Raw genomic sequence first — 18,048 nt, 5'->3', positions numbered from 1 at the left:
GACTTAATACAAGCAGCCTGACTGTAATTTCTCAGAAGTCCAGCGCCTGTTTGTTTCGATGTCACTACGTATAGGACCTGTGATTGCAGCAAATAGAGAGTTCATGTATTGATTTATCAAGGTAAGAGGTGCTCTACAGTTCTGAAGTTGTAGTCATTTCTGTATACTCATGTAATGAATCTGTGGGATAAATTTAATGCGTCATACATGGTAGTTTCTTTTTGAAATTTCACAACACCATGTGTGTGTATGTGTGTATTTATAGTACGGTATATTACAGAATAATTACAGAGTATATTACGAGTAATATCTAAATGTTGTAACTCCATCCTGTGCCGTTTTCCATTTAATATGGTTTTAATGAGGAATTGGGATGTATGGAAGTTTGAACTCTTGTATTTGTTACAGTGATTTTGTACGTTCGTCAAGAACAGAGCCTACTGTTAATGTGGGATCTGAACCACTAATCAGTTGCATCTAAATATTATACTTAGGGTAAGGTTTTAACTGCAAATACAAGTACCAAAGATAGGTGCATTAGCTATGCGGTTAGGAGGAGTTAATGTAAATTATTTGTTACAATGTAGCATTGTACCTAGTTATATCATAAATACTGTCACAAAGTTTGGAGTGGCGCTGTAGGCATCCGGAGTGGCATAGTGCTGCCATCTGTGTATAGAGCGGAAGATGCGTGTAGTGTGTGTTTGACTGTTCATGACATACGTTGATATTGTACTGACTTCTGATGGAGTGGGGCGATTACGAAAATTGTGTAGCAATAATTGCACCACACAAGGTCGGGAAGACAGTAGGTGAGATTTTGAACCTCCTGAAAACCCTACAAATCAGCAAGAAATTCGTGTATCGCGCCATACATGATACACCGAGACTGGAACGGCAGCAGAGTGCGCAAGGAGTGGCAGACCAGTAACAGTACGAACCCCGCAGGTCCAGAAAGCAGTCGCAGCAAGAATTCGAAGAAATCCTGTTCGAACACAAGGTGTGATGGCTGCTGAGATGAACATCAGCAGAAATTCCATGTGTCGTGTGCTCAGGAGTGACCTACATCTACGCACGTATAAGAGGTGGACTGGTCACTTTCTGACCCAAACATTAATGTCGCAGAAGGTCCTTAAATCAAAGAGATTGTTGCGACTTATGCCAACAATCTGCACAGAAACATTCTGTTCACTGATGAAAAGGTGTTCCCAATTGAGCAGGCCTACAAGTCCCAAAATGACCGTGTGTATGCTACGTATCTACTGCAGCTGCTGAGGCAGCTCCAAGGGTTCAGAGGGCACATCATCCTGCCTCAGTGATGGATTGGTTGGGAGTGAGCTACTCAGGCACAACCCAGCTGCATTTTTGCGTAAAAGGTGTTAAAACATCTGCCAAGGTGTACCAGGACACAGTGCCAACACCTATAGTGAAACCACTGTCTGCTACCATGTTCCCTGGAGAAAGGTGGAGCTTCCAGCAGGATTCAGCTCCATACCACAAAGCGAAAACAACCCAGGACTGGCTAGCACGGAACGTCCCCGACTTCATTTCTACCGCTGACCCGAACCTTCTAGCAGCCCGTTGGACTACAAACTTTGAGCAGTCCTTCAGGCAAAGGTCTGCTATAAACGGCATCCATCTGTCGACAGTCTGAAACAATCCTTGACCCGAGCGGTGAACAATTTTCCCATGGACATGGTGCATAATGCCATTGACCAGTGGCCGGACAGACTTTGTGACTGCATCAAGGCCAAGGGGGACATTTCAAAATATGATTGGTGCGTCAGGTGTACAACATATCAATGTAAAACATGACCAAAATAAATTGCTGTGGTGTTAATACTCTCTGTGTTATTCACATTCAAACTTGTGACAGTATTTATATAACTAGGTATACTCAATTACGAGAAAAACATAAAACAATCAAAATGACTAGTGCAGTGGATAGTTGAACATGCAAACTGGGTTAAATCGAACTCAATAAGTTGAATATGTATATACTCTTCAATTTGGCATAGTCCTTTGACCGATGTGAGAAATGAAAAGGAAATACTGTTCATAATTCAAACTAATATCTTTGCGCGATCCCAAAATACCCTTAACATACATCTGGAAAGGAAGATTGAATTTTACGGGGCTAACAAGTTGAAGAGGTAGAAACCAGAGTTGACTACCATCACTTTTATAAGAACTGAGAGGTCGAGATTAAAGTACATTTCTGTATATCGAATATTGTGAATTGAATTCGAGAAGAAAATATTTAAAGGTAATAGAATGCCAGAATACATTACCAATGCTATATTATCTCTATTTTAGTCATTGATAGAGGTGAATCCCTCTGGCTTCCATCTCTTGAATAGAACACGTAAAATACGAGAAACGAACAGCATTTTACCTAGATATTAATCCAGTACGGCCTATCTGTCATGACAAACTTACTGGCACATTTTGTTGAGATTAACTAAGACTCACCTATATTTAGGATCCCCAAAGCACATTATAGGTGAGTGTTAGTTACATTTGCAATGCATTGTTTTTGGTTTAATAACTTGTAACATATTTATTTTCACCCTTTAGGATCTTTACAAATATTGCAAACCAAGTGAATCAATAGGTAGCTGTTTCACTCCCTCTGCTGCCAGTCTTCGGATCCGTAATTTACCTCCTCTTCGGAAACCAGAGCCACCGAAACAAGAGTGGTCAACTCGACCAATCAAAATGCGAAAAGTGGAGAAGAAAAGAGAACCAGGCACTATTAAACTGATTGTAAGTATGCATTTCTTTAGAAGTAAAATATAAGTCATAGATATTTTTTCAGATGACAATCATATTCAGGGTGTCTACTTATACTGGAAATTTATATTGATACTGGAAATATTGAAAATGTACTGGAAATTGTTGTGTAATACTGGAGAAATAAAAATTCCTTTTGAGACACTTCTAGATGGCAGCTCCATCATTTAGGTGTAGGTGGTAATAGAGCTAGCTGGCAACCACTGAAACACTAGCTAGTTCGAGAAAAAAAATGGATTTATAAAATGTTATATTTTACCTTAGTTTATATGCAGTTTGCACTCATTTAATATTTGTGAAGTGTCAAGATAGTAGCACATAAATGTGTAAGCATGAACATTACATAGTTGTACTTTGATAATCGTAATTAATTAAATGATATTTGTAATTAGTTTGTCTTCTACTTAGCAATGTTTTGTATCAAATGTAATACAAATGTAAATAAATAATAGTAAGAACAACAACAAAAGGCTAAGTATGTGTAATACAATGAACCAGGTGAAGAAAGGGTTGCCTGTGATGTGAGTGGATATACAAAAAAAAGTAAGTGTGGATTATGACAGGCATTCTGGGAGAAATAACGTCCAGAAAACACTTACTCTTTTTTTTTTCTTTGATTCTAACATTAGTTTCTATGTATTTTTTTTTTCTTTTTGAATATTGAAGAAAACTGCTTTTTCAACATATTGAGGGCTACAAACTGGTCAGGAAAGTCAGTATTTAGTCACTGTTTTAAAAAGAAGTCAGGATATCAGACTCTGGAAGAATAAACGAAAAAACGTTTCAATTATTAAAGTGTAGTTTAAATATTTGGAATGTTTTAAATTAATGAATGGAAACTATTAAGCTGGGAAAGACGATCAGATTGAAACTGGTGAAAAAAGAATATATGTTTGTTGGAACAATTTTTCCAAAAGATTATTATTTCAGGAGAGCTCAAATTCCCAATTGTATCGAAAATTGTGAAAGCAGCTCTCTTGCTTTCACATATCTCAGCTGAGGTTGAGAGGGTTTTTTTAGGCTTCCTACGCGGTATGACCCCTGATAGAGCTAGTATGTCAGAGACGGTTCTCTATGCACACTAGCACATTAAGGGAGGTCAATATGAGCTGCATGATTGAAAGGCAAATATATCTGAAGAGTTTTTATATTTCGTTGTCATCTTGAAAAATGCTTGTCCCGCTATAACCTTTTAATATTAGGAAAGAGGAAGAAGTCTGAAGGCGCAAAATCCGGGGAATATGGATTTGGCAAAATGTCGTAACCGTACCGACGTACTTTGAAGAAAACAAAATGAGATGTATAGGCAGGTGCGTTTTCATGGAAGATGAGCACACTTTTGAACAGCATTCCTCGTATCCAATATTTAATTTTGTCACGCGATTTGACCAGAAGGTTAGCGTAATATTCTCACTAATTGTATGATCTTTTGGTAAATAATCTGTAAGAATAACATCATCTTCATCTATATATATATATATATATATATATAGATATAGATATAGATATAGATATAGATATAGATATAGGGTGTTTCAAAAGTCCCCTGACATAGGGTAACTCTGTTATTATCATTATAACAAAATGTAAAGGGGGAAACCGTCTCCAAATATGATGCTTCCAATCTAAAGTGAAGGATTTTTTTAAAATCGGACGAGGTGTTCGGACTGTACACTCTTTATGCGCCCAATGTTAAATGAAAATGCAGCGTTGCCATTTACCTGGACCCATAACATAAATGCATGAAGTTACTGTCTTTTATGCTAACATGTCGAGGGCCAGTCCCCATTTCAAACAGTAACTTCATTCACCTCTGTTAAGGGTCCAGGGTTGCATTTTCATCTAATTTTGGACACATAAAGAATGTACAGCTCAAACGGCTCGTCCGATTTAAAAAAATCCTTTAATTTAAACTGAAAACATCATATTTTGAGATGTTTTTTCCTCTACATTTTGTTGTAAGTCTGGTAACAAAGAAAAGTATTCCTAGGCAAGATGTCAGGGGACTTTTGAGACTCTCTCTCTCTTTGTAAGTGCAATAATTAATTATTTTGTTAATTTTGCTTTCAATATTGAATTGTAGTTTTAACAGGTAGTACAAATACTAAAATTGTCTCTCTCTCTCTCTCCTTATATATAACTACTTCTAGACTTTTGCCTTTAGGAGGTGAGGAGTGTCAACATTTCCACTTTTTTGAACTTTTTCGCTGTCCGAACAAAGTGATGAATCCAAGTTTCATTAATTGTCACTAGTCGGGAAAAAAATCTGCGTTCTGATTAGCGATGTCCAACAACTGTCCTGAGCACTCAATCTTTGTTGCTTTTGGAATGGTGTCATCAGACGCGCAATCCACCGTGCAGACACCTTTAACATATATAGATGATCATGTGTAATCGTTTCTACGCAGCTTATACTTAAATGAGTATCCTAGCATACTTCTTTGATAGATATCCGGAGATCTTCATTTACGAGGATTTCAACTTTTCGGATTATATCATCATATGCTGTTGATGGTCTACCTTATACACGTATTTCTTCATCCCTTATGTTCGTGCGATTACATTTGAAGTATTTGTACCACTCAGCAACAACACTATATAGATATTCTTTACTGTATGTCGCAAGCATTTCCTCATGGATTTATTTGGAATCTCTGCCTTGCAGAAAGAGAAATCTAATCACTGCTCTCTATTCCACTTTGTCCATTCTTACACCTTCATTCACTGCAACGTCTGCATATAAAAGAGTAATTATTGCACTGCAGTCAAATTTTGTACTTAACATACACATGCTATACCTAATCAACTAACTAACATACCTAACAACTGTGATCCTATTTGAACAGTTGCTACATGAATATGGAAACTTTTTGAATTCCCCTCGGTTTTACTTTTTGAGCTATACTCGTACGTGTATGTAAAATGAATGGTGCACAATGTCCCACATTCAGTGATATATATATTGTTATTATTGGCTGTTTCAGAAATAGATTAACTGTTATCCTGATACAAATTCTGTGAAAATATATGTGAAAAACGCTGTATGTTTTCTGTCTATTATTGTTATTTAGTATTTGTTATGTTATTAGACATTGTTTGATAGTAATCATATACAATTGTTAATCAGTCTGTGCCAGTCTGTGCGAGTAGTATTGCGAGAATATGAATCTGATTTGGATTTAATCACCACATTGTTGATGCGATAATTGTTCTCTCTCTTTGTCACTCATTCTTTACTAATGTTTTAGGAACTTTTAAAACCAAAAGAGGAGGAAGAAGTGGAAGAAGAAGAGGACTACGAAAGTAGATTTATCTTCTGTGATGAATGTGAATGTAAAGAGCCTCCAAAAGCGAAGTAAGTTAGGATGTTTTTTTCTTTCTTTTTTTTTTTAGTATTTTTCCACTTTGAGATTACTAAGGGACTTCGTTTTTATTTATGTATTTATTTATTTGTTTGTTTATTTATTAGTTTTTACAAATTTTACATATATGGTGATTCAAAGGTACGGAATTTCTCTCCTACAATGTCTGCGGATTCGACAGGATATGAATGTAACCCTATAGTACTTATATGCTACTAAGTACCAATCTATCCGCAGTATTGCTGACAGAAAACTAAATTTCACGGTAGCACGCAATCCACGCAATGAAAGTGTCTAGTCAGTGTCCATCAGGAAAGTATTCCTAGGCACCAGCAGTTATGATCATGGTCAGTTAAAGTTGTAAAAGAAAAGAAAATAAGGTTGTAAAAGAAAATAGAATTAAAGATGTAGGCTATTTGCACTTACCTGTTAGAAGAAGATGAAAACCCTGATGACGGCCACAGAACAAAAAGATGATTTTAATGTATTGAATCCATTGACGTTTAACCCAATAAAGGTAATAAAAGTTGTATTTCATTTAAATGACATTGGTTGTATTGGAATACTAGCTAGAAATAAGAAACCTAAAACTAATTTTCATTGCAATAAAAAAAAAAAAAAAAAAAAAAAAGAATATTGTCATTGTGATGCACAAATATCATTCCGAAAGTAATAACTTTCATGCTGTTATATATATATATATATATATATATATATATATATATATATATATATATATATATATATATATATATATATATAATATGAAGGAGGAAGAATCAGAATATTTGTGTGAGAAGGTTATTTAAAATATTGTCTTTCTGATACATTTTTGCCACAATTCAACTCAGTGCTGAAATCCGCTCTGAAATTTTTTTATAATTTATTTTTTATCCTATATGTTCAAAACTATATTAATATGTTTCCCATCCTGGAAATATTCTCTACGACGATATCACGAGGGTAAAAACAGATGAGGCTAAATCAATACTTTTAAAGGGGTAGAGCTTTACTCAGCTTTCCATTGTGACATTGGTCTGAACCTTTCCATTGTCATGTGGTGACGATCGGTATTCTGGTGCAGGACAATACTATCCAGTAGAAATGTGTTTTCTTGTCTGTCAAATAGCTCCGCTGATTTTTTTTAAAGCTTTCACATACCGAGTACTGTTTATTATTTCGCCATGTTTGAAGAAATCCGTACAGATGACACATTTTCTTTCCCAGAACATCGTCACTATCACGTTATGTGCAGATCGTGTGGTTTTCACGGTTTTGTGTTTGATGAAGGCAAGTATCATTCCATTCACGCACGTTTGGGTTCTGGATCATAAAAAAAAATAATAAATAAATAAATAAATAAAATAAAAAAACAGATGTCATTCGTGTAACCATATTCCTTGAAAACGCGTTCCCTCCCTCTGAAACTATTGCAACAGATTTTTGCGAGCATCTTCTTTGTACATAAGTAAATAGACACCCAAGAAGTAAGCCTGTTGCCATTACTATGTACCAGTACACAAAAGGAATGATTTCTAATGCTGGAGTGAGTTGATGGACCGTACTTTGACAACCCATAAAGTTTCAATCCTACGTGGCGTAATATCCAATAATTGTACCATGTATCAGATAGTACAATTCATCCTGAAGTTTCTGAAATAACGGCTGTTTCTTTGTGGATCTGTGTGGCCGTTTGTGTAATTGTAGTTGTAGAAGATGCCAAACATTTTCTGTAGGAATCATGCATGAGGATTGTCCGGGTCACGGCAGAGCTCGAATCTCATTTTGTTTTTTCCAACGGAAAATCAACTTTGCCTTATAACTAGAGGCACGAGTTTTTTGCAATGCGCGATAATACAGAATGCGTCAGAATTAAGTAATTTTCAGTTTCTTGGCGTTTATGATATTCTGTATGTATTTTCATTGGTTTCCGTTCCGCGATAAAACGCGAAATTGGTAGTTTTGCGCGAAACTTCTAACAATACGCGATATAATGCGAAATTTTAAAATACGTTTTCATTAATTTGGAAACGACAATTTTCCACTATCGAAACGGTAGAACGTGGCATGAATGGTGCATTTTGGGTGATTCGGATAGAGAACATGTTGTAAGGCCTCTTTGGTGAAAAAACTAAAGCACACTGACGTATGTTACCAAGTGAAAAGAGGTCTACTGTTGAATGTGACTTTTAAAAAATGCACATAAAGATCATTCTTAAAGCTTTCTTCGCAAAGAGAAGACTCCAAAACTAAAGAGGTATATGATGCTTTGGGAAAACTGTTTGATCCTTCTGTAATTGCATGTGGTAGTGAATCAGATATTGTTGCGTTAAGGAAGTTTTTTAAAGCTTTTCCTTCATTTGAAAAAAAAAAGAATGCAAACATCTGATTATGAAGTACCGTATTTGGAGTTTTACTACAAAGTGCCCTATGAACTCTTGACAAGAGATTCATCTGGAAAGTGCAGTATAGTGAATATTTTGAATGGACAAAAATTCCGAAGTGATGATTGTTTGAAATATGTTGTAAATGTACTTACATATGTGTAGCTTCCAACAAGCAATGCCAATTGTGAGTTTTTTATTTTTTAAGTATAGGCTGGTGATAAGTGACAAACGTACAACAATGAAGGAGAAAAATGTGGAAATATGTAACACGCTTATGTTTAATGTTTAAATGTAACTTGTCCCTGTGTGTTTCAGACGACAGCAACACTTTCCTACTCTTAGTAAGTTTAGGTACTGATTTTCCTTCAGTTTGATTTAAAAAAATATAATTTTCTATAAGGGAAATTTACAATGTCAAGTGGAGTATTCAGTGTAATTTGTTTTTAGGTAATTAATGGTTTATTTCTTTAGTGATCTATGAATAGAAGGAATAATTATAAAAATGTCAGGGAATATCTTTTCCACAAGAGGTACAAAATGCAAACTTTATTTGGAAAATGCGACAAAACGCGAAATATGAAAAACGAAACGCGAAATTTTCAAATTCTCAGTTCAAAAACCTCGTGCCCCTACTTATAACATGGTGCCCATCATCCATGAATTGATAGGCGCCTCACAACAATTCGTGTGAGACGCAGTAACCCATCTTGCAATACCTCAATGTATTTCGCAGCATTGATGTATCTATTGGGAAAAATGAGGTTTCTAAGATAACCTTTCTAAATTGGATCCCACACCATGATATGTACTGTGTCGTTTTTCACTGCAGGGTGGTTGAATTGTGGTGTGTCAACTGCTTTCACACCCACTATCGAGCGCTTCCCGATAAATAACAAAATCGACTTTCATCAAATAATGTAACATGGTTTCAAAACTGGTGAGACTTGTTGCACATGTCAGGGCCCACTTATGTCTCCATGTGTGCTTTTGCCAAGCTTCTCATTGGCAACTCGTCGACAAATTCCTGCGCTGTGCAAATATGGTACATGGTAATCTTTCAATCTCGGCTGCAATATCATGGAAGATTTGGAAGAGTGTGTCCTTCCACTCCTAGCATTCGCATTTTTCAAACGTTGTGTTGATCCTCGGTCAACCCGATCTTGAGTCTGTACGCATATTTTTTGTCCCGTTTGAACTGGACTATAATTCTGTTGCCCGTTGCTAACGGTGCATAACACATCATTGGTGGTGCGCTGACTTCTGCTACACTCCCAATTCACAATTATGGGACCTCCTTCAGTTCCTCACAGCAACGTCTGGCCGCCACGGTGCAACTTGTACTGTATGCTCACATCACCAGCTACATCAGACTCACTGACTATTATTAACATACGTTCGACGTTTCATTGAAATCGTGTTGCCCTGCAGGTATTTGTTTACGTCAGGGAAGTTTATTTTTCTATATCCCAACTCATTAACTAATGTTTCTATAGTATTATATCGACAACCAATCATCTCACACAATTGTATGGTCAGACGACGGTTCTCTCTAATCAGTTCACGCACACTTTCTCGGATTTCGACCATCACTGCAGAAAATAGATTTGCCCCTTCTGTTTATCTGCTAACTAGTTTTTTCTCTTCCGGAACTTCTTGATCCATCTTCTGACAAAGTTGATGTCAATGGCGCCATCTCTATACGCCGCTTGAAACCTCGAATCTTCGAAGCTTAACAACTGTCTATTTGCAAGAAATCAATCACGGTTTTCCTCTGCTAATTCATCTTGTTTATTTATTTATCTGCAAATAAAATATATGTGCGCATTAGTGGCATATCGTATCACATGTATTCGATATGTAATTACAATCCGATAAAAGAATATGATGGGTTATTATAATGTAGGCATTTGTATCGGAATGATCGTTGCATTATGTTTCAATCTTATTCAATGCAGAGATGTTTTACTATGTTAATAATGATATTAAGCCTATTACTTTGTCTGTAGATCAGGAATGGATAATTATTTTCGAAGTGCAAAAGTCAGAACAATTCATCAATAAGATTTTTGATAATTTGTGTGGGTTATTTTTTATATCAACTTGAAAGAAATCATATAATTAGTTGAGATCTATTGATTTATGAGTTAATGGAGGTCGTTTTTTGGCCTTGTTTCAAGATTATGTGTACCTAACCTTTCTATGTATATCTGTAGGTCTGTAATAACAAATGAGGCCGACACTCCAGTGGACGTAGATGAGCAATTAAGAATTTTAAGAAATCAAGCGGAAAATGAACAGAGAAAGCGAGTACGACCAGAAGATTTGCATAGAATTAAATACTATCTTGATAATGTAAGTTCCATATTCTCACACTTCTGGGCCGAATTTCATGTTATATAAAGTTTTTGTTACAGCACGTTTTACTTTAATTCTAAAACAAAATCCTTAATTCTGTGTTTTTTGAGCACTCCAAAAAGTACTTCAACTGATAAGAGTACTCAAAGTTAGAAACAGTATTTATTTATTAATATATAATAATATGAATTCTTCTACATATTTCTGCATCAATTTTAGCTATTACCATCATCGAGGGTAGTAAATCCAAAGAAAAGTCCAAGTTTCTACGATGATCCCATGCTTTATTCATCCCCAAAAGCATGGGATAGTTCCATCTCTTATTCATCGTTCCATCCTATGTTTGCGATTTCTATAAGCACATTAGTATGTTCTTGATCCTTTCTTGTAACCTGTTACTGTAAAATTTAGCAAAAAATCATCGTAGAAACTTGTTTTTTTCATCTGATACTTGCGCTGATCATGGTATGAGCAAACATTGTTATCGAAATATATATAAAAATCACTATATATTAGTAGGTTTTTTTTTTTTTTTATCATTTTATTATATTTTAATGTATAAGCGTGTACAAGCAACATAAAAACTTTAACATTGTATAGGTAAGAATATTATTAGTTACGACTTTAATATATCAAAAAATATTAAATAAAAATTTCACAGGTTACAAAATCTTTGCAATTGCATCAAAGACAACACAAGTTTACAAAGCCATTTTCAATCGTTCTCAAATCCAGCGTGGTATACTAAATCAAATATACATGTCAGAATTCATCGATGCACGCACAAAAATTGTTGCTTGTAAGATTTCTTCTGAATATCAGAAGAAAAACTATTTGTAAGCAGTGAAAATTCAAGCAATGAAAAACTATAGGGCTGAGGTGGGAAACGAACATTCTCATTTTCACTTCCTGAATTTTCATTCAATTCGCATCTAGTTTAAGAAATATTAGTTAATTTCTCCTATTCTATCATATTTTTAAACAAATGAAAGATATAGCGTCATTGAAGAAAATGTCAATTAAATTTGATGTGTAAACGGTATACTTCATTTGACTGTTGATTTTTTACTTTGTTGGTATTTTGAACTTTTTCGTTCTTTTGTTGTGTATATATGCTTGAGTTATCTGTTAAAAATATATCAAATTTCTTCAGGATTTCTTTTCTAGTCTAAAACTACTGATAATGTCTGCAGTTTGATAGACGAAAGTGTTATATTAATGAAAAATAGTTCCGTTAAAATAATTTTAATATTTTATTATACTGTGTATTACAATAACATCACTTACATTTGGACGGGTGTACTGGGTTCTGTATAAATAAATAGCTATACCCATATCGTCACGACAGATAAAGAAGACCTGCAAAATGCAATGCACAAGACCTTCACAGAACATATTTTTCATCCACCACGATGATAATTCGAAGTACTTGAGATTCACTTTAATAGAGCATTGAAGAATAGGGCAGTCCAAGTGCAGGTTCAGTCATTTCTATGGATAACCATCAAAACACACCCATTTACATAGCGCAAAATTACACTTAGATGTGTATTGTGGAACTCGTTTGATTATTTTTAGGATTCCGATAACCTTGGAAAACCAGACAGAGTAAAAAGATTACCATTCCGCTTAAAGGGTTGTGCAATTCCTGAATATGCTTGTAATTCCGAGCTTTCGACTATCTCCTGGAGTCTTGATCACGGAGGAAAACAAGAGGAGAAGAAAAAAATGAGGACATCAGGAAAAATAAAAGTAACTATCTTATCATGGTAGAGCACTGCAGGAGATCTTGTCAAGACCAAAAGTCAACGCATCAAATGATGGAAATGCAGATTGTAATATGACAGAATTAATTTGCACAACCTTTTATTTTTTAGTGGAAGGTTTCCAATTGGTGGTGTTGATTTTATTGATATGCCAATGCTGTGCAAATTTTATAACATTATATGCAAATGCTGTGTTGTGTTCATACTTTTATTTTTCCTGATATTTTTTATTAAGTAGAATTGTGATTAGAATCCTGAACGTGTCATTAGAATGTCTAGAAAGAATTCTAATTTGGTCAGAGAAAATCTGGAACTGTTCAAAAGTCGATAAATGTCAGTGGAAAATATAGATGTCATGAAAATTAAGGAATACTTGCGGAAACTGAGACGAAAAAATTGCAAATTATATTCATTGTTCGTTACATATACAAGTACATGTGACTTAAACAAGGACATGTGCTGTACACGTGCCTGTATCTTTGAAATGCATGTTTCTTTAACATTTACAGCTGAATTTACCAGACGATATACATGTGAGACACACGTGAAACATTTTCAATATCAGAGGTCTAGAAACATGCAAAGATACATGCCTGTACATGTAAAGGTGTAAAGGTGATATGTAATGTACCAGCACCTAAGGAAAATGCATTACTTGGCACACGCAGACGCAACTAGTATGTACAGGAAGATGAGGCAAGTGGATTCCATGTGTCAGTTACTTAGCCATCACCTGCATGTTAAATGCAAGTGGCATACAAGTTTTCACCTGTATATACAGGTACATAACATGCACATGTACAACACCTGGCAAGTACTTGCTAAAGGTCATAAAGGTTAGCATGTAATTTATATGTTGACATGCGAGAGCCAGCAGTTAAAAATATATAATGTACAGTACCTGTACAACATTAGGAAGACGTGGAATGAACATATGGCAAGAAAAATATTCTATGTGTGCATGTAATGTACCTGATAGACGTAGATAACACGTACGTGCACAGGAAATATTAAGACAAGTAGATTCAATGTAACCGAATAATACTTGTAGGATGCATGGAAAATGCAAGCTCTGCCGCTCTTTCCTTAGTAAGTCCGTTCCATTTTGTTTCCTGATGTTTCTACTTCGTAATTTTATCCTTCGTAACCAAGACTCCAGGGAAGAGTCGACAGCGTGTACAGAAATGTATAAGTAGAATGATAATTAGAATTCTTGAGCGTAGCTTTAAATTGTCTAAAGTTTATTAATTTATATGTGCAGAAATGATCTATATATAGTTAAGCTTATTGAAGTATCGTGTTACATCAGGTCAGCATTGTGAAAGTTTTCCCTTTTATTTAAATAGTTTCAATATGAAATTTTGGTATTTTAACATTAAGTTTTCATGCTTTCCAATAGATGCAATTTCTCGTGACAATAATTTCGGAAATAAAGGATAATATACAGGGTGTCCCAGGAGAAAGGGGCAATATTTTGGGAAATTGTAGTATGAGTGATTCTAAACAAAAAAGTTCATATGAACATAGGTCCTAATCTCAACGGTTTGAGAACTACAGGTTGTGAACCATTTTTACTTTATATAGCGTATTGCTCACCCTGTAGTTATTCTACAGAGGTGCCACATAGTGGATTTGAAAAGTGATGGAATGACCTTTCCAACGATTTGCAATATGTGGCACTGGTATCTTTAGAAGAGAAGTTATTGAGGGATATTTGGAATCAGTGTTGATGTCCAATTTCTTTACATAACCTTAACTTTCTCAAATTTTCGTCAATAGCTTATGTCCGTGAACCTGGCCCCACCCACATCGGCACTAATTTTAAAACATATGCCAAAAAATAGTGCCCAATTAGTGCTGACGACCTGTAATGTTAAAAAAATTAGTGCTGTTAAACAAACGTCAAAAAACAAAAACGATTTTGGGTGGGGCTAGGTTCACGCTAGCCCCACCCACTCAACCGATTGAGATGAAACCTATGCACAATGTTAGTGGTAAATTAGTGCTGTCGATACCGCATAAAAAGAAAATTAGTGCCATTATCACTAGGTCAAATATATTCGAAAATCTATTATGGCGGCATCATCAAAGAAAACAATCGATCCTCATTTCTATCATACTATACATAGCACTAATTTTCTTTCTATGCGGTATCGTCAGCACTAATATAGCACTAATTTCTAACATAGTTTTCAAAATTAGTGATGTTAAACAAACGTCAAAAAACAAAAACGATTTTGGGTGGGGCTAGGTTCACGCTAGCCCCACCCACTCAACCGATTGAGATGAAACCTATGCACAATGTTAGTGGTAAATTAGTGCTGTCGATACCGCATAAAAAGAAAATTAGTGCCATTATCACTAGGTCAAATATATTCGAAAATCTATTATGGCGGCATCATCAAAAAAAAAAAACAATCGATCCTCATTTCTATCATACTATACATAGCACTAATTTTCTTTCTATGCGGTATCGTCAGCACTAATATAGCACTAATTTCTAACATAGTTTTCAAAATTAGTGATGTTACACAAACGTCAAAAAACTAAAAAGAAGTGAGTGGGGCTAGCGTGAACCTAGCCCCACCCACAACCGATTGAGATGAAACCTATGCACAATGTTAGTGTTAAATTAGTGCTGTCGATATCGCATAAAAAGAAAATTAGTGCCACTATCAGTAGGCCAAATAATTCGAAAATCTAATATGACGGCATCATCAAAGAAAACAATCGATCCTCATTTTCATCATACTATACATAGCACTAATTTTCTTTCTATGCGTCATCGTCAGCACTTATATAGCACTAATTTTTGGCATGGTTTTCAAAATTAGTGCTGTTACACAAACGTCAAAAAACCAATAATATGTGGGTGGGGCTAGCGTGAACCCGGTCCCACTCACTCAACCGATTGAGATGAAACCTATGCACAATGTTAGTGTTAAATTAGTGCTGTCGATATCGCATAAAAAGAAAATTAGTGCCACTATCAGTAGGCCAAATAATTCGAAAATCTAATATGGCGGCATCATCAAAGAAAACAATCGATCCTCATTTTTATCATACTATACATAGCACTAACTTGTTTCCTATGCGGTATCGTCAGCACTAATATAGCACTAATTTTTGGCATACATTTCAAAATTAGTGCTGTTACACAAATGTCAAAAAACTAAGAATATGTGGGTGGGGCCAGCGTGAACCTAGCCCCACCCACTCAACCGATTGAATTGAAACATATAGACAAAGTTAGTGTTAAATTAGTGCTGTCGATACCGCATAAAAAGAAAATTAGTGCCATTTTCACTAGGCCAAATATATTCGAAAATCTAATATGGCGGCATCATCAAAGAAAACAATCGATCCTCATTTTTATCATACTATACATAGCACTAATTTTCTTTCTATGCGGTATCGTCAGCACTAATTTTTGGCATGGTTTTCAAAATAAGTGCTGTTACACAAACGTCAAAAAACCAAGAATATGTTGGTGGGGCTAGTGTAAACCTAGCCCCACCCACTCAACCGATTGAGATGAAACCTATACACAATGTTAGTGTTAAATGAGTGCTGTCGATACCACATAAAAAGAAAATTAGTGCCATTATCACTAGGCCAAATATATTCGAAAATCTAATATGGCGGCATCATCAAAGAAAACAATCGATCCTCATTTTTATCATACTATACATAGCACTAATTTTCTTTCTATGCTTTATCATCAGCACTAATTTTTGGCATGGTTTTCAAAATTAGTGCTGTTACACAAACGACAAAAACGGCACTAATATTTTCGTTATTTCTGCCAAGTTAACGCTGTTTTCAAAGGTTTTGTATTTACTTGTAGCACCTATATTAATAAATCAGGAACGGTAGGTTGTTGTGCATTAAGAAGCACTAGCGATGCACTAACAATTTCGCTAGAAGGGATCATCAGTGCTTTTGATTTTGGTGGAAATTTAACGGAATGAAAACTTCCCCATGGATTTCTTATGGAGTTTCGTGACATGTAATTAGCCATATCTACATCAATAGTTAAGCATTTACGAAACTATGTGTGTTTTCTAGAAGCACAAACGATGCATGAACGAATGAAACTTACTTTCCGTTAGTGCTTAAAATAGGAGCCAAATTCACGCTGGTCCCAAGTGTTTTCTACTTGTAGAGCTTACACTAATGGAGCGCTAACTTTAGTTGTCGGTGCACTAGGAAGCACTAACGAATGACACTAAGTTTTTCATTAGTACTTGAAATTTCAGGTGCAGTGTCAACTTGGCGCCACAAAAGGTTTTTATTTGTAGCTCCTATAGTAATAAAGCATTAACGATAGGCGTTAATGCACTAAGAATCATTAACGATGCACTAGCGATTGACACTAAATTTATCGTTAGTGCGTGATGTGGAGGTTATGTTCAGGGACGTCGTTAGTTCTTCTTAATGAAGGTGTTAGAAGGAAAACCCTTCGTGGGACAATTTCTCGCTGCTACAGATACTTCAACCACTAACGGAAAAATTAGAGCCATTCGTTAGCGCATCGTTAGTGCTTCTTAATGCACCAACACGTAACGTTAGTGCTTCATTAGTATAGGTGCAACATGTAAAATACTTTGGGAAATAGTATGAACTTAGGCCCTACTATAAGCACTTAGGAAAAAATTAGTGCGATTCGTTAGTGCTTCTAGAAAAAGTTTCGTTAGTTTTTATAAGAAATTTATGAGGAATTTCTCAGTATATCAAAGTTCCACCACATTTAAAAGCACTCATGACCTCTTCTAGTGCAATCGTTAGTGCAGTGTTAGTGCTTGTTAGTGTACCAACCCCTAACGTTAGTGCTTCATTAGTGTCGATGCTAAAACTAAAATATATTTGGAAGTTGGCTTGAACTTTCCCCACTTGAAGAACTAACGAGAAAGTTAGTGTCATTCATTAGATCTAGAAGACACTAAGAGCTTGTATACAATTTGATATTTCTGTAGTTTGTCCCCATCGAAAGCCTTGAAGAAATACCAAAATATGGTAGGAACGACGTTAGTGCTTAGTGCGTTTAAGTATTCTAACAATGCACTAACGATTTGTCATTAAACCCATGTTTCTACGTCAGTTTGTATAGATTTGGATATTTCTGAAGTTGCCCTCACCAAAAATCTTGAATAAATCCCAATATGTGGTAGCACTAACGTTATTGCTGAGTGCGTTTAAGGGCACAACGATGCATTAGTGATTACCGCTGACCCTATGTTTCTACGTCAATTTATATGGAATTTGATATTTCTGAAGTTGCCTCCCCCAAAAATCTTGAATAAATCCCAAAATATGATAGCACTAACGTTAGTGTTTAGTGCGTTTAAGTGATCTACTATCGATGTACTAACGATTGCCGTTAAC

The 18,048-nt window shown here is 35.4% G+C and overlaps 1 protein-coding gene across 3 annotated transcripts in view; it reads left to right on the top strand.

Annotated features, from left to right (window-relative positions):
• The window catches only part of Dnah3 (dynein heavy chain 3, axonemal), a 567,072-nt gene that overhangs the window by 16,890 nt on the left and 532,134 nt on the right, over positions 1-18,048 (top strand). For all 3 annotated transcript variants that reach the window (XM_081731270.1, XM_081731268.1, XM_081731267.1), the window contains exons 3-5: positions 2,578-2,766; positions 6,042-6,148; positions 10,756-10,894. In XM_081731270.1, coding sequence (XP_081587396.1) covers positions 2,578-2,766; positions 6,042-6,148; positions 10,756-10,894 — 435 coding nt within the window. The remainder of the gene's footprint in view (positions 1-2,577; positions 2,767-6,041; positions 6,149-10,755; positions 10,895-18,048) is intronic.

Source organism: Thermobia domestica, chromosome 11 (genome assembly GCF_964235325.1).
Source record: "Thermobia domestica chromosome 11, izTheDome1.hap1.1, whole genome shotgun sequence".
Taxonomy (NCBI): Eukaryota; Metazoa; Arthropoda; class Insecta; order Zygentoma; family Lepismatidae; genus Thermobia; species Thermobia domestica.
Note: the sequence above shows the minus strand (reverse complement) of the source record. Positions and strands in the feature narration are given on the sequence as shown.